Source organism: Hyla sarda, chromosome 1, assembly GCF_029499605.1.
Source record: "Hyla sarda isolate aHylSar1 chromosome 1, aHylSar1.hap1, whole genome shotgun sequence".
Taxonomy (NCBI): Eukaryota; Metazoa; Chordata; class Amphibia; order Anura; family Hylidae; genus Hyla; species Hyla sarda.
Genome location: NC_079189.1, coordinates 253,578,028 through 253,605,172, shown reverse-complemented (window position 1 = coordinate 253,605,172; position 27,145 = coordinate 253,578,028). Strand labels below are relative to the sequence as shown.

Here is a 27,145-nt window from a genome sequence, read left to right as displayed (position 1 = left end):
GGAGTAGGCGGCAGTAGCAGTCAATCAGTGCGGACTGTTGGTGGTAAAATCAGCTACTCAGCGATGTGGCAGTTTTTCATCAAGCATCCGGAGGAGGTTAACATGGCCACATGCAAGATGTGTCGGCAGAAGGTGAAGTGTGGCCAGGGTCCCAATGTTGGCACCACGGCCCTGCATCAACATATGTAGCGTCACCATAAAGCGGGCCTGGAAGAACCGTGGCTCTTCTGTGGTGGTCCAGCCTGCTGCAAGGCTCCACCACCTCAGCCGAAGGGAGCTATGTGTCATACCCATCTTATGTCGTTCCAGATGCTCCTGCTCCTCCTACTTCGAGTTGGTCATTCCGCCAGCAATCCATCGGCGAAGCCATGTCCAAGAGACAACAGTATGCGCCCATTCATCCAACAGAGCAGAAGCTAAATGTGGTCATGTCCAAGTTGCTGGTGCTGCAGTCACTCCCTTTTCAAGTGGTGGACTCTACACCTTTCAGAGAACTGATGGCTTGTGCAGAGCCATGGTGGAGAGTCTCAAGACATAATTTCTTTGTGAAAAAGGCAGTACCAGCCCTGCACAATTTGGTGGAACAGAAGGTGGGCCAGTCCTTGAGCCTGTTGGTGTGTAACAAATTGCACGGCAGCGCAGACGTCTGGAGCTGTAACTACGGTCAGGGACAATACATGTCCTTTACGGCCCATTGTCTGAATGTGGTTCCTGCACAGCCACAACAGCAACTTGGACAAATCTCGCCGCCTCCGCCTCCAAGCTCTCATGCCGTTGGTTTTGTGAGAGTATGCGACTTAGCCTCCTCATCCTCCACTGTGTCCTCAGCCTCCACTGCACGGACAAGTCTCTGTGCCCCTCCAGCATACCATGTGTGCAGGGCACAGCACTGCCACGCTGTTATTCACATGGTTTGCCTTGGTGAACGGAGTCATACAGGGTAGGAACTGCTAAAAGTAATTCATCAAGAAATCGAATCATGGCTTACTCCACTAAAACTGGAACATTTTGTCTGCGCTTCGACAAGGAAGCCTGAGCCATGCGCCCTGCATGGCACACGTGTTCAATCTGGTTGTCAAGTGGTTACTGAAGTGTTCCCCCCCATCTCAAGACATCCTAACAATGGGAAGGAAACTTTGCATGCACTTCAGCCACCCGTACACCGCAAAGCAGACCCTCCTTGAGCTGCAGCGCCAGAACGGTATCCCCCAACGTAGTCTATTTGTGATGTTTTCACACACTGGAATCCCACCCTCCATATGTTGAACTGACTATACGAACAGAGGAGAGCAATCACCGATTTCTTCATGATCCAAGCGGATAGGGGGACTCCCCTGTGTAACTTTGGTTTCAACCAGTGGCAGCTCATACGTGACACTTGCCGTTTGCACAGGCCCTTTGAGGAAGCCACATTATTAGTCAGTTGCCAGGATTACGGAATGAACAGCATCATTCCACTGCTTCATTTCCTACAACACGTGTTGGAAATGATGGCTGGTCAGGGCACTGGATACGTGGCGCCTACAACTCATTGCCAAATGAGCCCTGTAGGGGCTGAACTGGAGGAAGAGGAGAGGGAGGGGCACAGTGGAGCACAGTTTAGGTTTCGCGAAATGGGCAGTTTTTCTAGTCATCTAACAGGACAGAAGAGGAGGAGCAGGAGCAGCCAGAGGAGCTAGAGTGTTATGAGGAAGGTGAGACAGAGGACCCAGACACACCGTGGCAGTATGCAGTTTAGATGGAGGTAGGGAGTCCTTACGATTCACTTGCACAGATGGCACGATGCATGCTCAATTGCTTGCGTAGTGACCGCCGAATTGTCACCATTCGGCAGCGGGATGACTTCTGGGTCTCCACCTTATTGGACCCTCACTACCGGCACAAAACGGGGGCCTTTTTTTACACCCACTGAGAGGGAGGACAAACTGACCTACTACAGCGACATCCTACATAGTCAGTTGGCCGATGCCTATCTGCGCCTTCTCTCGCAGGTCTGACTCGGGAGTCCTTTGCATTCACCTTCCACTGCCATGGCTGCTGGGGAGGGGTGGGGCGCAGTACCAGCTCCATCAGCAGAAGCCTGAGTCTACAGTCGCTGATGAGTAGCTTTCTTCACCCGCATAGTGAAGCAACTCATCAGCAGCAGGTAGACCTGGAGCAGGATCTGAACCTGCAGGTGGTGGCATACCTTGACATGACCATGCTGTGATAGCCCAGTACGGGATGGTGTTTCTCCGTCCCTTTCCTGCCCTGTCTGGCAGTGTCCCTCTGTGTCCCCAGGGCCCCCTGAAGTTGTTTCCCCTATGTAAATATGTTGTGTATTATATTGTGTGTTGTATCTGTAATAAATGTACCATGGGATTGCTACCCAGGAGGTACTAGTGACCAACTGACCCCAATGGTGACCTATTGGCTCCCTTCTAGTCTCCCCCATATAAACCATGGGTGGAGTTAGCTTTTCTCTCTTGTACCTGAGGTCCAGTGCAGTCAAGTCATCTTAGTGTGTGTGTCCAGAACATTGGAGGCCTTAAGTCAAGTCCTGCAGCTACAAGTCTAGTCCTGCAGCCTCAAGTCAAGTGCAAAGGAAGCTAGAGTCACAGTCCTGTCAGTCACGTCAAATCTTCTGTCTATCCAGTGTGGCCTGCACTAAATTCTCCTGTCCACTACAAGTCCCAGCAAACCTGCGAGGTCTCTGTGTCACTGGTCACCTCCTTGGGCCCTGGCTGTACTGCATAGACTGTACCATCTGTCTACCCTCAGTAAAGCTACCATTGTACGTATCTTGGTGTCGATGTCTTCATTGCCCCGGTATCTAGCCCAGGATCCAGCGGTATACCTTCGGGTGGTTAAGGCTAAACCACAACCTTACAAGGGGTAAATACCATCTGCCCCTAGGGTAAGAACATCTGCCTTGCACCACACACCCAGCCATTACCATAATACCAACACACCTTGAAGATCCGCTGGACTTCTGGGCAGCCAAACTTGATTTGTGGCCGCAACTAGCAGAGTTCGCCCTGGAAAAGCTGTCCTGCCCGGCCAGTAGTGTGTCATCAGAGTGAGTGTTTAGTACGGCGGGGGCCATAGTCACCCCAAGGAGAACTCGTTAAGAAAGAAAGGGGGAGGGCTCCACCTATCCAATACAATAGTCCGGGTGCTACTAGCAGCAAAAAGCACACAATATGTAGCAAAGAGAAAAGATTAATTTCATAAAGTGCACACTCAGAAAATACAATGGAAAATGCAATGGCTATATAAATATCATCTTTATTATGGAAACCACATATAAATACACAGGAAGACAAGATACATCTAAAAACAATTAAAAAGCTCAAGAAACGAGCAAAGCACAACAACTAGGGGAGGGGCCATGAACTCCCCAACCCTACCCTGTAGATGATACAACAATATACTACTAGTTCTCCCAAGAAATGTGCAATGCATACAATAGAATATCATATAATAATAAAAAATGATGATACCCAAAGTACAAAAAATAATATAACAGAGGATAATGATGAAAAGCAAACCACAAACGATGATTGCAGGGCAGGGTCACTGAAATCCCACGCGTTCCGTCACTCTGGGGTGACTGTGAAGATGAATCAGGCATGGATCAGCCAGGATTTCCACCCACCAATGCCTGATGCATCAGAGTAGATTGACCATGGTGCCACACCAACACTTCACAAATTTGGATAGTGCAAAACATGTTTAAGGTGCTGCTCCCCAGTTACAGACGTTCCTCCGCATCAGACCACAAGTAAGCATTGAGGATATGCATTAGCTAAAACTTTTCTTAGGATAAAATATATGTATCCAATTTTTTTTTTTAAATCAAACAAGAGTAAAGTTCCATTGTAACCGGTGGGGGTAACAAATTCCCCTGTAAGGCCCTACTCTCGCATTATAAACTCCCTTCTTGGTAAGTATTACTCGCCCTAAAAAGGATGGCCCCACACAGGAACCTCTCCCTATTTCCACCTGCAAACACTGCCATTTCCCAGGGTTTTTTGGTGGAAATAGGGAGAGTTTCCTGTGTGTGGCTGCCCTTTTTAGGGTGACTAACACTTGCCAAGAAGGGAATTAATAGGGCGAGAGTAGGGCCTTACAGGGGAAGTTTTTTACCCCCACCTGCTACAATGGACAATACGTTGTTCCCTTCCACCTTTTCAAGGAAATTGTTTCTCTTCTTAAAAAGGGTGGCCCACACAGGAACCTCTCCCTATTTCCACCTAAAAATCCTGGGAAATGGCAGTGTTTGTAGGTGGAGATAGGGAGAGGTTCCTGTGTGGGGCCACCCTTTTTAGGGCGAGTAACTCTTGCCAAGAAGGGAATTAATAATGTCAGAATAAAGCCTTACAGGGGACAATTTTACCCTCACCGGTTACAATGAACCATACGTTGTTCCCTTCCACCTTTACAGGTCTTGGCATCACATCAATACTTGGTGGTGTAGGTGGCACTTGGTGTTTTTTGCACACCTTTCCATTTGTTTGATTTAAAAAAAAAATTTGTGCACACTACCACTTTTACAAAAGAGACAGTTTTCTTCTGCATACCTGCCACAGCTACTATTCTGATCCTGCCACCCGCCTGATGCCACACATCTGATGCCAAGTTCTCCTTTTTTCAACCACCTTCGTCACCGGGGTACTGGTATTGCCACCCACCGCCTCACTATGTCACCGGATCACTTTCAGGACTCCTGATGCTGCAGATGCCACCTCCAGGCTGTCTCATTCTGCCACCATATGTTCTCCTCATGCTGATGCCAGCTCCAGGCTGTGCCATTCAGCCACTATATGGTCTACTCATGCTTCTGCCACCTCCAGGCTGTGTCACTGTACCGCTATGTGGTCTCCTCATGCTGCTGGCACAATAAATAAAGCTTTTTATGTTCATGTATTTGAAATCTTCAATTTAAATGTTAAAGAATATCTTTAATGTTTTCAATTGTGAGGCCATCTGGTCTCTTCATGCTACCGCCACCTCCAAGCTGTGTCATTCTGGCACTATATGGTCTCCTCATGCTGCCGCCACCTCCACACTGTGTCATTCAGGCACTATATGGTCTCCTCATACTGATGCCACCTCCAGGCTCTGTCATTGTGCCGCTCTGCGATAGTGATTCTAATAGTGAAGCCTCTAATCTGCATGTCATACTGAATAACATTATTATTTCACTAACCCAGCACACACCCTCTGCGTGTTACAGCAAGGCAAAGTGTTCTACACCCCTATTGAGGTTCTCTGTAAGCCAGAAATAGCCAAATCGAATTTTTCAAAAATGTGCTTATCTCTAGTAGCAGTCTAAGGGAACGTTCACACTGCAGAATTTCCGCAAGTGGAGATTCCATCTTGCGGCCGCTGCCGAAATACTTCGGCGATAGGACCTGGCACTGCGCCTTCACCATTGACTGCTATGCAGTGCTCGCGGACTTATGTGCAAACAATTAACATGTTCTTTCTATGCACGGAAAAATTTCAGCAGCTGATATTTCTCAGTGTGAACAGGTCTCTCCGATGTTAATGTTCTCAGCGCATAATTACGCTTGCGGAATTCTGCGGGAATTATACAGTGTGAACATACCTTAAAAGAAAGACTTTCTTTGATGCCCATAGCAAACACATCTCAACTTTTATTTCATGCTCTGTGCTTGAATAATTAAAGCTGCTGTAATTGATTGTTGTGGGCAAGTCTTTCTTTTAAACAGTTTTATAAATCTAACCAAATGCTTCTTATTTTGCCAAAATGTAAAAACATTATAACAAAATAGAAAATATTTTTTATCACACATATTGTTTAGGTTTTTCAATAATTTTTATAAAAAAAAATTTCAATTAACAAAGTCACTAACAATCTTATATATCAAACCAAATATTTCTAAATTAAAGATGGTTTTCACTTCTTTATCACTATCCTATGACTTGCTTGCATCCACCTACCCTATTTGACTGACAGACAGTAAATAAAAAGTTTATGGGCTGGGTTTACCTGACATCTTATCATTCTGGGGAATGCCCCCACATCCACTGAGGACATGAGTCTTATTTGCATATTAATGAAAAAGGCAGGTATGTCCATAGTCATGAGGACAATTCCTATCTAGCAATAGTCTTATATTAATCAAAATTTTTCTGCATCACAGGCCTGCTTGAAGAAGTATCCATGGATCTCTCTACACTGCTTGTGTAGGGTTCCATAGAAACTATTGTGTAAGTGATCAGCGATCTATACTTTGACAGTCACATACGCATCTCTGTGCAAACTGTATAGAGCAGAGTGAGTGTGTGCTTTCATGCTCCTGAGATGTTGGGCTAGTGCAATAACATTGGCACTGTCTACTGCTGATTGGTGTCTGGAGTTGGACCCCTGCCAATTGTTGGCCATCAATATTGTATTCCCAGAAGACCCCTTTAAAAAACATCTATCAATAGTAGTTCTATTAATTATTAATTATACTGTTTACTAACAATCACTTTTTTGGGATAATTGTTGATCAGTTACTCTGCAGCATAAGTGGTGGTGGTGGGGGGGCGCTATGGCCATACCACCTCTCTGTTGCGCAAGATTAACAAGGTGAAGGTTGGCCATGACCTTCCTAGACTGTATTTCCATTTTCTCTGTTAAAAGTGCCGAAGACTGTATTTCTGCCCTTTAGGATCAATTGGCTCCTATGCCCGAATGCTACTTTAATCTAAAGTGGACCCATAGCAGCAGAAGTGTGAAGACCTCAAAAATTGCCTAGGCTGCCATTATGTGTGGATCAGTCTGCCTGAAAGAGCAGAGGACACTGCATCACCAAGCATTGGCCAGGGACTTCTTTCCCACTGATAATGTCTCTTCTGGAGGGGGCTTATCAAGTGCCAACTAAGCCTCATCCTCCAGGTGCTCCAACAAGCCCTCTTCTTGCTCACTTTCTCAACTGGAAAGACATGAAAATGCTACTGTGATAGTGTTTCACAACTTCTTACTAGAGCTCCAATAGCATAGAACAATGGTGTCAACTGTAAAATGAAGACCCCGTGCTCCCAACAACTCCTATTATACTGCATATGCTGCTTATCTATGAGTGGTCGATGGCAATAGAGCCACATTCTTCACAACTCCTGCTAAAGCATGGGACTGGCTGGTCCACAAGGTGCCCAAGAAGCCAGATTGAGACTTTCCAATGCTGATACCCACCTGGTCATGGGACCCTGTTTCTGCTTATGTTATCCCTAAGTAAACATGGAGGAATGCCTCCTATATTGACTGACCTTGCTCTCCTGCTACATTTCTTTTACGTCCCTGGCTGGCACAGAAGCTTAGTATTATAGTCCACTCCATTGCGACTTGAGTATCCTTTACATGAAATTTCTCCTCTCTGGTTGCTCACTTATTTCCATATTTAGATATCAGGTGTTTGACTACCTTGAAATGCATGTTTCTATGTAAAGTCTTTAGACCCCTTTTCCCCTATTTTGTTATGGTCGTTTGCTAAAATAAATAAATAAAAATCAGATTTTCCTTATCAATCTGCACTCAATAAATGTAAAATTAAAACAGAAATTTACAAATCTTTGTACATTTATTCAAAAGGAAAACTGAAATTTCACATGCAAAAACCAAGCCATGAAGGACAAGGAACTGCCTTTAGTGCTCAGAGACAGACATGTGTGGAGCCACAGATCTTGAGAAGGGGAAAAAAATATTTCTGCTGCACTAATTGAGTGGCCTCTATACACAGTGGCTTCCATAAAATAAAGCTGGCCGCCCCACCAAACTTAATAATCTGGGTAGCCACCTGGACTTTCCAAAAAAAAAAACAAAAAAAAAACTACACACGCGTGGAGGGAAATAAGATTTATTGGTCGGAGGAGACAAAGATTAAGGTTTTTGGCCTCAATATTAGGTGTCTTGTCTGAAGGAAACCAGGCACTGCTCATAACCTGCCCATTACCATCCTTTGCTAAAGCATTGTGGTTGCAGCCTCATGCTGTGTTTTTTTTTTTTTTTCTTTCAGCTGCTAGGACAGGGATATGGGGCAGGGTTGAGGGAAAGCTGAATGAAACAAAAAACATAGGTCATATTAATGAAAACTTGATCGAGTGCTCTGGACCTCACACTGGGCATAATGTTCACTTTCCATGAAAACAATGACCTTAAGCACACAGCCAAGACAAAACAGGAGTGGCTTTGGCACATCTCTGTGAATGTCCTTGAGTGGCCCAGGCAGAAAATGAAGTTTGCTTTGGATTACTTGATATTTCTTTTCATTGTGCTTTGGTTAGTACCATTGTTCTGTGTTTTATTCTGTGTCAATAAAGAAATATTACACATAATGTGAATAGAAATTATTGAACATGCTTACTTATATGTATTTAATACTTTGTACAAAAGCCTTTGTTGGGAAAGACAGCTTCAAGATGCTTTCTTTATGGAGAAACCAGTCGCATGCATTGCTCTGGTGTGATTTTGGCCCATTATTCCACACAAACAGTCTTCAAATTTTGGAGGTTCTGCTAGCCTCTTCTATGAATCATGATCTTCAATTCTTTACATAGATTTTCAATGGGATTTAAGTCAGGTTATTGGCTGGGCCATTTTAGCAGCTTAATTTTTGTTCTTTGGCTGTGTGTTTGGGATCATTCTCTTTCTGAAATGTCCCCTTAGTTTTTTGTCAAGAATGTCTCAGTAAATTTCATCCTTCCTTCAATTATCTGAAGTTTGTCAGTACCATTTGCAGAAAAGCAGCCTCACACCATGATGTTCCCACCGCCAAACTTCACTGATGGTATGATGTTTTTAGGGTAATATGCCATTTCTCCTACAAACATGTGTACTAGGGCATCCAAACAGTTAAATTTTGCTCTCATCTGATCACACTATATTCTCCCAGTATTTCACTGGCTTTTCAAATGTTGTGCAGCAAACCTTAACGCCTTAAGGACCTGGCCCATTTTGGCCTTAAGGACCAGATCAATTTTATTTTTGCATTTCAGTTTTTTTCCTCCTTGCATTCTAAAAATCATAACTCTTTTATATTTCCATCCACAGACCCATATGAGGGCTTGTTTTTTGCCTCACCAATTGTACTTTGTAATTACAACACTTATTTTACCATAAAATGTATGGCGCAAGCAAACAAATATTATTTATGTGAGAAAATTTCAAATAAAACCGCAATTTAGCAAATTTTGGAAGGTTTTGTTTTCACACTGTACACTAAAAATTAAGTTTTCTTTATTCTGTGGGCCAATACGATTAAAATGATACCCATGTTGTATGCTTTTCTATAATTGTATCGCTTAAAAAAAATCTCAAACCATTTTAACAAAATTAGTATGTTTGAAATTGCCCTATTTTGACCACCTATAACTTTATCATTTTTCTGTATATGGGGCAGTATGAGGGCTCATTTTTTGCACCATGATCTGTAGTTTTTATCAGTACCACACTTGCCTAGGTTTTACCTTTTATAATAAAATGTGACAAGCTGCAATTTTGACTATTTTTTTACATTTACGTCGTTCACGGTACGGGATAATTAACAATATATTTTAATAGTTCAGACTTTTATGCACGCGGCAATACCAAATATGTGTGTTAATAATTTTTTTTATGCTCTTTTGGGGGTACAATGGGAAAAACTGACATTTTACCTTTTTTATTGGGGAGGGGATTTTTCTAATTTTTTTAACTTTATTTAAAAATTTTTAACTTTCATCTTTTTACACTTTAATAGTCCCCGTAGGGGACTATTTATAGCAATCCTTTGATTGCTAATTCTGTTCAGTGCTATGCAGAGGACTGTCGGGCAGTAATAACTCATTTATGAATTATGGTCATAAAAATTATTAATTATGAAAAATTCAAAATTATTAAAATTATTAAAAATATAAAAAATTATGACCTGGTGAATTGTAGACAAAGCCAATCAATACAATTAACATCTGAGTCCGACTATTTCCTCAGATATCAAAAAGTTATTTATATGACGGGATTACATTAACGCTTAAGGATGTAGTTTTGCAATATACAATAATACACAGGAATTATAAAAGTATGCAGATTTATTGGTTATAAGGTTATAAACATAAATGAGTCATAAACACAATGATATATGCAAATGAATATCAGTTAGATATATTAGTAAACATTACAAGCTTGTTGATTGACTACATATAGTAGACAATACAGGTGAGTAGTGAGTAACTTGTTACAATAAAACAAAAGCTACTAGGTTAGGAATATAATATATGAAAACATATCACTCTATCCAGAGGAACCTCATGATATCAAGATGGGCAATATCTAATCATAGATATCAATATGGAGTGCAAAATACACTCCCCGCCCCCTTCTAACCAACTACAAATCACATGACTCCATGAATGGGCAAATCCATCTAAGAATATAGACATGGAAGAACTACGATATACTTCCACCCCATTCTGGACATTTTTTCTATACATGACTTTGGTAAGACATTAAGACAAATAGCAGAATTTTATGATCTTGCTATACTATATTTTAGGAGGAAGAACTTGAAACAAGTTTCCTGTGTGGGAAATATACTTATAACACTTAGCTTGGCGAGTAGGAATTCTATCAATATTTCTAAGCAATTATTTAATGCCTTGATAGATTGAGTCTTGATTCTTCTGCAGAAAGAATGAAGTCTCACAATATCCTAAAAATATAATCTCAATATGGAGATAATTAATTATTTTATTTAATTAATTTATTTGCCCATCTAAATGGTATAATTCTATCCACATTATCCAAATTAGTCTTAATTAAATGGAACAACATTTTTGCGTCTCTTACCAAGTCTATGTAAGAACCTTCTGCTCCTAGGAACACTGAACGATCCATCTCCTTGTCATGGATAGCCTTTGGTCTGGTACTGTGTGATCAGTCCGTTGCTGGGATCTCACATGGCTTTTCCACCGGGTTGGACCTCTTTCCTGTGTCTTTGTGTGTTCTCTGCAGCCTACAGCACTGTCTACAGTACAGCACAGTTCCTAACATCGGGTTTACCAGACTTTTTAATTAGTTAGACACACCCTCCTAAATTTGAATTCCCCAATGAATGTAGGTTGGGCGTGTATATATGGTAATGACTATGACATCACTATATTACCCAGAATGCATTGAGCGTATCACCCAGAATGCCTTTCCTGTAGGTGTAATGTCAACTACCCATACGCTAGGGGGTGCAATTGCATAAGCAATTAGCATCATTACCATTAAGGGTTAACTGTGAATAACTGGTCTTAAACCAACATTCCACACTTGACGTATGGAGCCATAATTTAATAGGTGTGACACACATAAGTAATTAAAACCGGGATTCTCATAGACATAGAGTCACCAACTAGACATCCAAATTTATTGGAAAGATAAAAGTACCATGGATGTCTCTTTCACACAGATGTGTGAATCTCTCTGTCTGTCTAGGGGTATTTAATTGTTTGGATAACATTTACAAGACTGGCATACTAGCCTAGTACAAAGACACATTCTGAAAGTCTACACTTGAGCCCTTCACCAGGTCTTAGGAATGCAAACACTGAGCCCTATGAGAATCATATATAAGATAATAGATATATATACTGATGTCCTTTACAATACTAACAGTATATGACAATATAAAATGTCCTACTGATTACCTCATATATATATATATATATATATATATATATATATATATATATATATAAAGAACTAATGTTCATTCGGATGAGACATAATTATTTCACAGTTTCTTATCTCAACCCCTCTTCTCTTCATTCACAGAGAGTGTAACTACCCCCTTATCTGTCTATCTTACCTAAACAGCCATAAGTATCTAAGGAGACAGCAAGCATTCTTCTACCAGACTGGCGCTTTTTGTAGAGGTGAAACTTCAGAATTGTGGCCTACTTAGATTATACACAAAATGGCCGACATCATGCTATTAAACATAATGATACATTTTTGAGGCCTGCAAAAAGTATGACAGGACATAGCACTGATCTGTATTATCGGTGATCTTCTGCTCTGGTCTGCTCGATCTCAAACCAGAGCAGAAGACCCCGGGAGACAGCTGGAGCAAGGTGAGGGGACCTCCGGCTGCCATGCTGGATGATCGGATCCCCGCGGAATTGCTGCGGGCGATCCGATCATCCATTCAAAGTACCGCACTGCCCCAGATGCAGTGATCTGTATTGATCACAGCATCTGAGGGGTTAATGGAGGACATCCACGCGATCGCGGATGTCCGCCACTACCGGGGGGTCCCTGGCTGCTGGTAGAAGCCGGGACCTGCCGCACTGTGTAACCATTATGATAGCAGCCGGGACCTGCCACACATGACGCGAGCACCGTTCCGGTGCTCGCAGTCATGGCGGAGCGTAAATGTACGTCATGGTGCGTTAAGTACCACGGCACCATGACGTACATTTACGTCCATTGTTGTTAAGGGGTTAAACACGCTTCAACATGCTTTTTATTCAGCAATGGAGTCATGTGGTAAGCGTACATACAGGCCATGACGGCAGAGTGCATTACTTTTGTTTCAAAGAAAATAGTAAGTATCTGCTAATTCCAGGTCTTTTTGAAGCCCTCCACAAGTGGTTCTTGGCTCTTGGACAACTCTGATAATTCTTTTCACTAGTCTGTCTGAAATCTTGTGAGTAAATCACAGGATTCTGTAGTAAATACCCAGTTTCAAAATATGCTTCACAGAAGGGGTATAACAACTTAAAACTTAACATTTATTGTGCTATTTAAAAGACAGGACCCCACTGACAACAATACAACAGAAAAAGTAGTCACACCGGACCCAGAGGCCATAGATTGTGGACAGCAGTCTGAGTCAGTCACAAGGCCAAGGTGATGGTCAGGGAGTGATAGGGGATAAGCAATATGAGACCAGGGTGGGTAGGGCTGTGGCCCTAGTATACCCTATCAGGGAGATGTCGTGCCACTACCCCTGCTCGCTCAGGGAACTGTCGGGGCACTCGTCCTAGAAAGGACAACCCCTGCCCCGGTCTACCCCTTTGTCAATCCCTGTAATAAGAAATAGTCAGCCCGCCCAACGCGTTTCCCCCAAATCACTGGGTTCGTCAGGGGCTACAGAGCATAAACAGCCAATGTCACAAAAATAAACTACAACTTAGTGACACAGAGTGTAAGATAAAAGCCGAGGCCAAAAAGGTGCAACAGTTACAATAAAGTGCACCATATGAAGTAAACAAAGTGAAACACACCGCAATCACATCCCATCCGTTTAGGCACCCCTCAAAAACAAGTAATAGTGCAGGGAGTAGCGATGTGCTAATGACCCAGAGCAGAGCCCTGCTCCTGGGTATTGACTCACGTGACCCACAGTGGCGGTCTGCGAGATGCTGGCATCTGTAGTGGCAGAATGCACAGCTATGGCGTCTGTTTTCCGCTGGTTTGATCAGCGAAAGAGGAGCCCTCTTATAGCACTCTTATAGCACTGAAATCTTGTGAGGAAAACCTGGTCAGGGAAGATTTATGATGAAATGATTGTCTTTTCACTTCCATATTATGTCCCTAACAGTGCTCGCTGGAACATTCAGAAGCTTACAAATTTGTCTGTAACCAACACCATAGTTATATTTTGCAACAATTAGGTTGCCAAGATCTTGGGATAGCTCTTTGCTTTTACCCATTATTAGATGTGTCTTTTGTGTGACACCTTGGCAATGAGACCTTTTCGTACGCCATCAGTTGGGACTGAACCAATTGATATTAGTTTGCATTTAGTGAGAAAAATGATGACGTGTTAAATACTTTTTTCCCCTGCTATATAAAGAAAAAAATCACCTAAAACATAAGCTGATGACCAAAAAGACCATCCTTTGGCTTTGAAGACAAAAAAACACAAGGATGCACTCCGTGGTGTGATATCATAGGGTGCAAGGTGCAAACACACAATATGAATTGTGCTTACCAGAGATGGTTGTACTCGATCCAAGTACAACAATGGATAATCATGAGGAAAGGTAGCGATACCAGGGTTCTCTGCAGCCACTCCAAGCTTCTTATAAATAGCACCAAATAAAAACTCCTCCAAATAAAAGCAAGGTAAAATCAGGTGCTGAGACCAGGATAAAAGTTCAGGGTGTTTAATTACCCACAATGCAATGCGTTTCGCGGAAGATCCGCTTCTTCAGGCATCTGATGCCTGAAGAAGCGGATCTTCAGCGAAACGCGTTGCATTGGGGGTAATTAAACACCCTGAACTTTTATCCTGGTCTCAGCGCCTGATTTTACCTTGCTTTTATTTGGAGGGGTTTTTATTTGATCCTTTGGCTTGTCTTTGCATGGGAAACATCAGAATCCCACAGGCCATATGTTTAGAAAAAAATCAGTAAAACATGGTATGTGTTTTTTTTTGCCAGTTTGTTGTACTCACTTGCAGGCATTTGTCTAATTTAGTAAGCGAGACTGCCTTTAACAGATGCCCTAATTGTAAACAGCAAGCATAGTGTGTTTTTTCAGATTATATTGTACATTTGAAAGTTTCAGACCATTGTGAGATCTGCAAAACAGAAATGCAGATCGACACCACTCCGCAATTCAATATCCAAGAGGTTATGCAGTAACTAGTATGAGTTAGATCAGTGTTTCTTAAGCGCGGTCCTCAAGTACCCCCCAACAGGTCATGTTTTCAGGATTTCCTTAGTCTTTCACAGGTGATATAATTATGGTCAGTGAATCAGGCATCACCACAGTTATATCACCTGTGAAAGACTAAGGAAATCCTGAAAACATGGCCTGTTAGGGGTACTTTAGAACCGCGCTTTAGAAAGACTGAATTAGACACCTGTGTATGCTGTAAATCATTTGGTGCTCGGTAGTGAAACAGATATACAGAGACACTCCCTTCAGAAAGGAATCCATGGCATTCGAGGGTATCAGATGCAAATAAAACCTTCTTTATTGGCTCATATCTAGAAACACCGGAAGGATAGGTCAGAACACCTTGTTCAAAAATGCAAAACTAAAGGAAAATGCCACAAACAAAAAAAGCATTGTTGTAAATTCTATATTTCTCTGATGGCTTTCAGCACACATATGGGTGCATTGTTTTTTTGCAAAAAAAAAAAATACTGGAAGAATTCCGGAATTTTTAAAACAGTGATACATTTTTATTTTATGTTGCTTCACCAAAAATAGCTTAGCAAAATATGCATAAAGAGTGGAATACTACCATTGTCAGTTAGGCCAATGCTACTCAGAGATATTTGTGCAAAAAGTCTCGGAGTAGCCCTAGCCTTACACAGAATTTACAATCATATTTCACACTGTGTAACCATAATGCTGTCTATATTCTTCCTTTGGAGAGTTTGTATTAACTTGTAAATGTTTCTTTGCCTTTTAGCTAAATGTAATTTTTCTTGGAATTGCCCTTTTTAAAATGTTTCATCATACTGCCATAATGAAACCTGATACTGGTTGCCTTGACAATATCAGGTAAGTTGAACTTTAATACATTTTTCATGACTGATTATATTCCCTACAAGTAATAAGTGAAACTCCTGAAATTTGTTTTAGAAGGTTTCACCCAAATTGGCCGTTAAATTTGTGACAATTTAGATTTGCCTAACATTCTCTGCTCTAGGTACAGAATACCCAGTCCATGGTGGATAACCAGTTAAGTGGCAATGCATAGAGGTACTTTTGTCAGTGAACAGTTGGCTGTGCTGAATGCAGCATTATTTATACACACCCAAGCCACACATATCAATAAATGAACCATGTATATATGTGAATATCAAATATAACTACCAATTATAGCAAGTGCCTTGTATCTTTGGTTATAATGTATATTAAGAGTATACATTAATGTAATTGAATCTCTTAGTATTAGATATTATTGAGAAGGACTAGGTTCTAAGCAACAATATGGAAGAGGGCTATGAAAAGAAAGTAGAAAGACATTAGTAAGAGTCAGAAAAGGTAAAGTGATAGGCCTCAGTGAAGTAACAGTTAAAAATCCAGCTCCCAATTAGAAGTAAAAAATTTGTTGTTTATTCAGAATTCTAAAACATACAGGTGGATCCAAACAAAAATAAAGCAAGAGTAAAACCGCAAACGAAACTCCAACGCGTTTCCACTTGTTAACAAGTCTTCGTCATGGCCTTGACTAAGACTTAACAAGTCGAAAACGTGTTTTTTACTTCTAATGTCCCATGATACACATATAACAAGTAAAAGCGTATCCAATAAAATAATTTTGACCCGTACCTAACGTCACCATACAATGCAGTAGAATTGCTAGCAATGTAATAGATAAAGTTTGGTATAGGTGCAATGCGCCAGATATTTCAAGACTTTGATGACAAATGGCCACAACAGCATTGTCCAAATACAATATAGCCATCCCCTGATGGAAGTAAACATAGATGGCAACTGTGTATAAAGATCTTAAAGCACTGTAGCAGATGGCAACATTAGTTTTATTTTATTTTTTTTAAATAGCAGCAAAAAGCTCCATTATGTTGGCAATATGATCCTATGGAGCAACAGTCCGTTGTTAAAAACCCCTTTGTGGAGAGAAAGTATAGTGCAGTGCTGTGCGCCTCTCACCAATTTTCTGTCAGGGTGTGAAGATGTCCCCTGTTTCTCTCACACTTACCCACAGTGGTTCTGCAGGCTTTTCTGCCTGGAAAATGACCTGTCCTCCTTGTGTCTCATAATGGTGCACTTTCTTCTATAACAGCCATAGTATGACACAGCTCAGGATAGAGTTGTGTTCACAGAGCAATGTAATATCATTTTAGGTGTAGTATGTGGGTCATATAGATATATATACAGTACAGACCAAAGGTTTGGACACACCTTCTCATTCAGAGTTTTCTTTATTTTCATGACTATGAAAATTGTAGATTCACATTGAAGGCATTAAAGCTATGAAGTAACACATGTGGAATTATATACATAACAAAAAAGTGTGAAACAGCTGAAAATATGTCATATTCTAGGTTCTTCAAAGTAGCCACCTTTTGCTTCGATTACTGCTTTGCACACTCTTGGCATTCTCTTGTTGAGATTCAAGAGGTAGTCACCTGAAATGGTTTTCACTTCACAGGTGTGCTGGTGTGGAGGAGGAGGTGTGATGGTGTGGGGGTGCTCTGCTGGTGACACTGTTGGGGATTTATTCAAAATTGAAGGCATGCTGAACCAGCATGGCTACCACAGCACCTTGCAGCAGCATGCTATTCCATCCGGTTTGCTTTTAGTTGGACCATCATTTATTTTTCAACAGGACAATGACCCCAAACACACCTCAAGGCAGCGTAAGGGCTATTTGACCAAGAAGGAGAGTGATGGGGTGCTGCGCCAGATGACCTAGCCTCCACAGTCACCGGATCTGAACCCAATCGAGATGGTTTGGGGTGAGCTGGACCGCAGAGTGAAGGCAAAAAGGGCCAACAAGTGCTAAGCATCTCTGGGAACTCCTTCAAGACTGTTGGAAGACCATTTCAGGGGACTACCTCTTGAAGCTCATCAAGAGAATACCAAGAGTGTGCAAAGCAGTAATCAAAGCAAAAGGTGGCTACTTTGAAGAACCTAGAATATGACATATTTTCAGTTTCACACTTTTTTGTTATTTATATAATTCCACATGCGTTAATTCATAGTTTTGATGCCTTCAGTGTGAATCTACAATTTTCACAATCATGAAAATAAAGAAAACTCTGAATGAGAAAGTGTGTCCAAACTTTTGGTCTGTACTGTATATATATATATATATATATATATATATATATATATATATATATATGCCAGACACTGTTCAGAAGGTTATCCTGCTTTTTATATCCTGGACTACCTTATATCTTTCTTATTCATAGTCTGGGTCACTTGTTAACTAGTAAGTTATGAACTGGATTCAGCAAAATGTCAAGGAAAACTTGACATGGCCATGACCAGAATTAGATGATAATAAATACATATACATAACTAAAAGGGACATGTCATTAAAAAATTTAAATGTCTGAACTACAGCTAGCAACATGATCATATTTGAATGATAAATTCATAATACCTAATAAAATACAGTAATAGTAATAATAAAAACATTAGAAATTCGATAGTAAAGTAAGAATGAAAAGGAAGGGGGGGGGGGGTGTATGCCAAATCTAGAAGGAATAAAGGGGCAAAAAACAGACAGAGATGTAAATGGTGAAACCAATACTATAACTGATAGGAAAAAGAAACAATGAAGTTATGGCTGATCAAGTCTATTTTCACGATTATAACTATACTGGTGGACCATAAATCCTGAATGGACCACTGGCTGGTAAAAACATGTTCCATATTCACAAAAATCCAAATTCCAATCCTGCATTAACCTCTTAAGGACTCAAGGCCATTTTGGTCTTAAAGATATATCCAAATTTTTTAAATCTGACCTGTGTCACTTTATGCATTAATAACTCTGAGATGCTTCTACTTATCGTTCTGATTTTGAGATTGTTTTTATCATGACATATTCTACTTTAAGATAGTGGTAACGTGTCGTCATTGTTTCTTTGTGAAAATTTTACGAAAAAATTGGAAAATGGGAATTTTTCTAAGGAAAATGGTCATGCCAAATAAAAGGCATATTGATTGACATATACAACATGTCTATGTAGGCATCATAAAGTAGACATGTTTTTACTTTTTGAAGGCATTAGAATCAATTTCCAATTTTTCTTAAAAATTACCCTTTTGAAAATGAAAAATATGGGGCAACAGCAGCATGTTAGTATAAAAAAAATGTAATTCTTTTTACACTAACATTTTGGTGTAGCCCCTGAGTTTTCATTTTCATGAGAGCTAAAAGAAGCAAAAGCCCCCCAAAATTTGTAACACAATTTCTCCCAAACACAGAAATGCCCCATACATGGCCCTAAACTGTTGCCTTGATATATACGACAGGGCTCAGCAGAGAACACCATGCGCATTTGAGGTCCAAATTAGTGATTTGCACAAGGGTGGGGGACAGTTGCAGGGATTGTGAGATTCTCACATAGAGGGGGTGTGCCGGGGGCGCACCCTCCTCACATGCGACTTTAGGGCCGACTTGCAACACATAAAGTCGCAGAAATATACACCTCCTCTATATGTGGTGCATATTTCTGCACCCAGCACCAGGGTGTCCATAAAGCCGCTGGACTTACGGAGAGGCGTGCCCTTTTCATGGCATATGGTAAAGCTGTACAGAACATTCCCACTCAAGTATTGCCTCATCTTTAGTTTTTTGACTAGGCCCATGCAGGACGGGGCCACCATATGTCCTCATCTCGGCTGCATTGATGGGGGGGGTCCATCTAACTTGCCTAGCCAAAAAAGCATCAGGGTGCTGGTCCCCGAACTGTTGGGTGTACCAGTTTGTTTGATCTGCCATCAAATTGACAAAGTCCTCACTGAAAAAAAAAGTAAAAAAGACAATTTGACTGAGGACTCTGGGGTCAATTTCCATTCCTGAGCAGCCAACAAACCTATAAATCAGTGGCTCATATATATTTGTCCGGAACTGCGGTCCAGACGGGGTCACCTATATGGGGGGGGGGGGACATGGAAAGTTGTTCCGGGGACAGGGTCCCTAGTTTGAGGGGCTTCTACTGGCATTGCCCTTTGGCGCCACATTCTAGGGGGACTCATCATCACTGAATGATGAGGAGGGGGAAGAGGAAGAATAAGGGGAATTCCGATAGCAAGGAGAGCTATAGAATCCCGCACCACTCACGTGTACTGGGAGGACGACTCCAACTGAGCATGTGGCAGCGAAGGGCAGATCCCAAGAGGTCCTGTGCCCAGCGTATATAGATAGGTTTTCAATGACACTAGTATGAAAAAAGTCCGTGGCACCAGGTCATCTCTTGCAATTAAAGGGGTATTCCAGGCCAAAACTTTTTTTTATATATCAACTGGCTCCGGAAAGTCAAACAGATTTGTAAATGACTTCTATTAAAAATCTTAATCCTTCCAATAGTTATTAGCTTCTGAAGTTGAGTTGTTGTTTTCTGTCTAACTGCTCTCTGATGACTCACGTCCCGGGAGCTGTGCAGTTCCTATGGGGATATTCCCCATCATGCACAGCTCCCGGGACATGACATCATCATTGAGCAGTTAGACAGAAAACTTCAGAAGCTAATAACTATTGGAAGGATTAAGATTTTTTAATAGAAGTCATTCACAAATCTGTTTAACTTTCCGGAGCCAGATGATATATATATATATAAAAAAAAAGGTTTTGCCTGGAATACCCCTTTAAAACCTCTTCATTCAGGCATAGCTGGACAACATGGAAGGTGGAAAGAAATGTTTCTTTCCACGTCTCATGTTGTCCAGCTATGCCTGAATAAAGTAGTTTTAATTGCAAGAGATGACTTGGGGCTGCAGACTTTTTTCATACTAGTTTAATAAGGGGAATTCCTCTACTCCTTAAAGGAGTTCTCCTGTGGAAAACATTTTTTTTTAAATCAACTGGTGCAAGAAAATGATACAGATTTTTAAATTACTTCTATTTAAAATGTTTAATCCTTCCAGTACTTATCAGCTGCTGTATGCTCCATAGGAAGTTGTATTTATTTCTGGAGTTCTTTTCTGTCTGACCACATTGTTCTCTGCTGACACCTCTGTCTGTATCAGGAACTCTGCAGAGCAGGAGAGGTTTGCTATGGGGATTTGCTTGTACTCTGGTCAGTTCCTGACATGCACAGAGGTGTCAGCTGAGAACCGCCAGCATGACAAGCGGTCTGTCAGTGCAGTTGTAGTTTTGTAACAGCTGGAGGTACACTGGTGGGGAAACACTGAGTTTGTTACCTAACTCTGTGTTTCCCAACCAGTGTGCCTCCAGCTGTTGCAAAACTACAACTCTCAGCATGCACTGACAGACCATGCATGTTGGGAGTTGTAATTTTGCAATGGCTGGAGGCCCACTTGTGGAAAAACAGTGTTCCTCTCATTTAAACCTGCTGTCGGCACTCCTCATCCATCTATGGCTAAGTTACACAAACTTTCTGGGTTTAATCGAACATGAAGGGGGAGATTTATCAAAACCTGTCCAGAAGAAAAGTTGCCCATAGCAATCAATAAGCTTGCTTCTTTCATTTGTAACAAGGCCTCTGCAAAATGAAAGAAACAATCTGATTGGTTACTGTTACCAACATAGCAACTTTTCCTTTGTTTTGATAAATCTCCCCCATAGTCTTTCTACCTAAGGTTTAAAAAAAAACAAAAAAAACTTGACTAGTAGACTAGTGACAACCCCAAAAGCATAATATATGTTTTAAATAACCTCCAAAAATTTTTGTTAAAAGAAATATATCTGTTAAAAGAATTGTTGGATGGGGTAAAGGACAAAGCACTGCTGCCATATCCTCTGCCACTAACAATGTTGCTGGCAGTACCAGCACTAGTACAGGTAGCAGAAGTGTCTGGTGGTGGTGGTGGTGGTAGCAGCAGCTGTTTCAGCAAGCAAAAGTTGTCATTGTCAGGGGTTGTGTGGTTTCTTGTGGACTGGTTGACTCGTTCGAGGTTTTCTCAGGAGGGGGAAAAACCATCTGTCAGTATTATGGCGCAGTGGAAATGTTCATTCTAGACAGTCTGTTCCGTCATCTGTCTTTGCTTCCACCATAGTGCTAAGCAGAAGGATAGCATTAGCCATGAGGAGTTGTGTGAGGACAGTCAACCTTTGGAGTGTGTTGCAGAGGAGGTGGAAGGGGACAAGCATATAACACTAGCGGGACTGGTGTTGGTAGGCGTCATGATAGGTATTCTGCAAGGACCCCATGATGAGACATCAGGAGTGGTGGGGACGATGAGAAGGAGTTTGATAATGACTACAATGTAGTGTTGGACAGCATGTGGGAAAAAAGTGGGGAGGAGGTTACATGTTTGAAGCAGGAGGGTAGTGATACTGTCAGCGAAGAAGAGTGTAGCCGAGGTAGGGCCAGAACATCTGCAGGGCCTGTGCCACCTATAGGCAAGATAGGCCATCGCCTAGAGCGCCCTCATGCTGGGGGCGCCGCTCCGTCCCTGCAAGAAAGTTTACAGAGACTGAGCTAGTAGGAGAGCGCAGCGGCAGAGCTACTTCACTCAGACACCACCCCCTCCCTACTCCCAGGCTGGTAGAAAAGCACTCCTCATTCTCACTTCCTGATGACTCCCCCCCCCCCCCGCCCCTTATTGTTAATTATGTGTGGTGAGGGTGTGATGAGGGCAGATGGAATTACCCTAGGGGCAGATGGCCTTAATCCCATGTATTTGTGACGCCAGGGCATGGTTTATCCTCTACACCCCCTGAAGGTATACAACGGCAGCTTTACTGAGTCAGATATATGTAACAATCTATACAACTTGGTAGGCCAAAGGAGGTGACCAGTGAGTTCATAGACCACAGGGCTTGCTGGGACTTGCAGTGGACTTGGACAATTTGATGCAGGGCCACACTGACTTGATACAGAATACGTGACTGACTTTACTAGACTGACTTTACCCTTTTTGTAGCTTACCAGGCTTTGACTTGGACCTGGGGGGGTAGTGGACTTGTGGATCCATGGCTGCGTGGTAGACTTTAGGCCTCTTTAGGACACAAGACACTCTCTCCAGACTTGACCTCACTGCAACTCGGCACTAAAGAGACTGAGGAAGCTCCACCCAGGGCTTATATGGGGGAGACTCAGGAGGGATCCCATAGGTCACCCTGCAGGTCACATGGTCACTGATACCTTCCTTAGTTACAATCACATGACAACAACACTTAAAGGTATATCACATTTTATGTACAATACACTGGATAACATAGGCACTTAGGATTTATATACAAGACACAGGTGAAGGGGGGGGGCCCAGGGGTCACCAAATGGAGTCTGCCTGACAAGGCAGCAAGGGTACAGAGCTCCCCGCCCACGGCAAGCCCCCCGCCCCCACACAGTGCTGACATAAGCCGTCCTCCTTTCCGGGCGGACTGGCCAGGCCAGGCTAGATTATGGATTCCGGCCCAAAAACCCTACCACCCCTTACACCCATATCGAAGAGAGAAAAGCTGAGATAAATATATAATGGATGGTGGTAGGTTATTACATATATATATATATATATATATATATATATATATCTCAGTGTACACAGTATATAAATATATATATATGTATATATCTCAGTGTTTCCCAACCAGGGTGCCTCCAGCTGTTGTAAAAACGTCAACTCCCAGCATGCCCAATTGTAGTTTTACAACAACTGGAGGGAATATATATAATATAAAACTCTCTCCTCAAGGAAACAGCACCAAACGCGAAGTCCAGGTATAGTGCAGGCTACAAACTCTTTTAGTTCATCAGAGCATAAAGTGCGACGTTTCGGCTAACAAGCCTTTTGTAGCATAATACAAAAATACAAACGTCCATCTTAAATAGATAACAAAGTGACATGATAGGTGGAAACACAAGTGCAAACAATGTAGTAATCACCATTAAGCCAACCTACTTTATCTAACTGATTGGAGTTGTGACTATGTGATATGACAACTGTCAAATATGTAAACATATGTTCAATCTCATCTATACCCTGTGCTAAGTGCTAACCAAGCTGGAGGATCACAAAGAGGGGGACTCCATATCACTAATAATCATATCTGATGCCGTGATCGTGGAGAGGTCCATGCTCCCTGTCCGTGTTTGTAAACATTACATCTGCGGCTGCGTGGCCAATCTCCGCACGATCACGTGAATCCAACAGTTAATCGTCTATAGAGAACTCATCTGCGCATGCGCAAACGCTTTGTGCGCTGCGAAGCCAGTTCGCATAGGAAATCCTCCGGCACATGCGCATAAGTATCGCGCAAAGCGGAGCTGTCCTGCGACAGATAAAGGGAGACGGCTGGCACACAGTGTTAGCTGAAACCCAAAGTGAATCTGTCAGATACAGAATGGGATCCTGTAACTACAATAATATTGACGGGCATCAGAAAAATTTGGTGGATATATTCATGCGTGTAGTGGTCATCTGTGGAGTCCCCGTAATGTGTTCATCCAATTGGTTTCCGGATTTTCTCTTTTAGCAGTTTATTTGGATAAGATACTATGTAATTTTGTGAAACCGTCTCCTATGTACAGGACACGACACACTTCCTTTTGATGTTGTAAACCTTTATACCTCGATCAACCACAATCGGGTATACAGGCAGTAGCTAATTGTTCTGGACTTGTTGGAGGTCATCCTCAGACAGAATTATTTCCTGTTTGGGGATGACCTCTATGTGCAAAACAGGGGTACGGCCATGGGCTCCAACATAGCGCCAACATCTATATGACAGATGTGGAAGCCACACACATCTGTTCCTCATCCCTGTTCAGACACCTACAAACGTGGTTACGTTATATTGACGATACGTTTGTGGTCTGGACAGGCATGGAGATGGAATTAAAGACTTTTTGGATGAACTCAACAACATCTACCCTGAGTTGAAATTCACCATTTTATCTTCAGTTAATTCTTTACAATTTTTGGATCCTACAGTTTTCTTCTGTGATGGCAGGCTGACCTGTTCATGAAGGAAACTGATAGAAATAGCCTTTTGGCCTATGACTGTTTTCACCCCAGGTCAATGATTCAAACCCTGCCCTGGAGCCAGCTGTTGAGGGTGAAGCAAATTGTTTCACTCTCTGAGAATGTGGAAGGTAGGCTAGATGAGATGTGCAATAAATTTAGGAAAAGAGGATATCCACCACATTTATTGAAACAACATAGGTCGAAAAACAGAACTGAGTTATTACAGACTACTACTAAGGATAGGAGTGAAAGAATCCTCTTTGTGTCCACTTACACCACACTCAGTAGTAAAATTGCTAAAATTATTACTACAGTTCTAGCCTACCTCAGAGGCCGGAACTATAAGGATCTTCTGGTAAAATCAGATATAGGAAGTCAGAAACCAATGGTTAAGTAGAAAGGCACTTGGCTGGGCCCCAGGAAAGGGAATTTCCCTTGCCTGGGGTGCAGCCACTGCAACAGCATCATCAAAGGGGATTGTTTTCCGCATCCCCAAACAGGACAGATGTTTAAGATTAGAGAGAGGTACACATGTAGGTCGTCATCTATTACAATGCCCTTGTGGGCTATATTATGTGGGCGCAACTATCAATGAATGTCGCATACGACTGAATGGACATAAATCATCCATCAGGACAAGGAAAGTCGAACATCCCATTCCCAAACATTTTTTGGAAATGGGTCATAATATTAGTCAACTCCGTTTCAGAATCATCGACCATGTCCCCCCTCTCAGATGCCTGAGGAAGCTGCGCATGCGCAGCGAAACGCGTTGCATTGTGCTCAATAAATCCTCTTTTAAGCACATCCTTATGTTTGGTCGATCAGCGCCGTGAGCCCGGTTCCTTTGAAGCCAAGCACCAACAGTTTTACTCCGGAGGGCAGCAGACAACCTTTTTCTACATATCCTTTCCATTGTTGTGTATGCGTTTACACAACCAAACATGGTGAGCAATTCGAAAGTATATACAATTAGTCCCCTGGGTCCAACAATACTATTCTATGGAGTGCTTATTTCCTTGTCCCACTCTCAGATGAGGAGGTGATCGAGAGAAAATATTAAAACAAAAAGAACTTTGTTGGATACATAAATTTAACACTTTATATCCATATGGACTAAACATTGATTATAACCTTAAACCTTATATGTAACCATACGCTTACTCACCAATTTTTCTTGTTGCATCGTTTTCACAAACTTGCTCCTCTCTACCCCTTTTTCCCTTCTTCTCATTTCCTTCTTTTCTTTCCTCATCCCCTCCTTCCTCCTTTTTTTCTCTTCTATTCTTTCTGTTTCCTTTTTCCCTCTTTTTTCCTTTCTATTCTACACTATGTATTTCCTTTTTTTTCTTACCTTTTTGTTTCCTTTTTCTCTTTTTTCCCTTTTTCTTTTTTTTTTCTTTTCCCCCTTCTTTTTTTTCCCCCTTCTTTTTTTTACTTTTTCTTCTTATTTTTTTTCCCCTTTATTCTTTCCATCCTTTTTCCCTTTTTTTCCTTTCCCCTCCCCTTGATGTATATACCCTGTATATGTGTATATATATATATATATATATATATATATGTGTGTGTTTACATAGTGTATGTAATCTATCTATCATTACAATAATACAGCGGGGAAAAACTGGAAAACATTGTTATTCAGTCATGGTATGGCGTTATTGTTATGTTCTGGTATGGTCTTGTTATTCTCTCACAGTATGAGGGTATTGTTCTGTTCTGGTACGGCGTTGTAAATCAGTCATAGTATGGCGGTACTGTTTTGTTCTAGTATGTAGGCTTTATTCGGTCATGGTCTGGTATATGGCAATGTTATTCAGTCACAGTGTGGCAATATTGTTGTATACCTTATATCTGTGATTCCAAACCGGGGTGCGGGCCATTGCGGCGCAGTGAGCCGAAGATGGTGCCCTGCTACACCGAAGAGGGGAAGATGCCGTGGAACTGCAAGCTGCGCCAGAATCCTGTGCCGGCTTGCTTAAGGTACTGTACCCTTTCCACCCCTCTTGTTAACCTTTTCAACCCTGTCCACCCCCCTCCCCCGTCACCCATGTCCACCCCCCCTCCATCACCCATGTCCACACACACCTCGCCACCCATGTCCCCCCTTGTTGCCGATGTTTCCCCTTGTCGCCCATGTCCCCCCCATCACCCATGTCCACTCCGCGTCACCCATGTCCACCCCCCCTTCACCCATGTCCACCCCCCTTCACCCATGTGCCCACCCCTGTCACCCATGACCCCCCCATCACCCATGTCCACCCCCCTTGTCATCCTTGCCCACCCCCCTTGTCATCCTTGTCCACCCCCCCCAATCCATGTCCACCTTGGCCACCCCTCTGTCACCCCTGTCCATCCCCCTTTCACCCATGTTCACCCCCCTTCTGTCCCTTTGTCACCCCTGTCCACTCCTCTGACCCCCTGTTACCCCTGTCCACCCCCCTGTCTCCCATATCCACCCCCTGTCACCCATGTTCACCCCCAGTCTACCCCCCCAATCTGCCCCCTGTCACCCATATCCACCCCCCTATTAACCCTTCTGTCCCTTGGTCACCGCTTGTCATCCTTGTCCACCCCCTGTCACCCCTGTTCACA

At 42.2% G+C, this 27,145-nt stretch overlaps 1 protein-coding gene across 1 annotated transcript in view; it reads left to right on the top strand.

Annotated features, from left to right (window-relative positions):
• ADGRL3 (adhesion G protein-coupled receptor L3) overlaps positions 1-27,145 on the top strand; it is a 961,109-nt gene that overhangs the window by 646,440 nt on the left and 287,524 nt on the right. Inside the window, exon 19 of the mRNA XM_056570909.1 lies at positions 15,387-15,478. Within this exon, the coding sequence (XP_056426884.1) occupies positions 15,387-15,478 (92 nt within the window). The remainder of the gene's footprint in view (positions 1-15,386; positions 15,479-27,145) is intronic.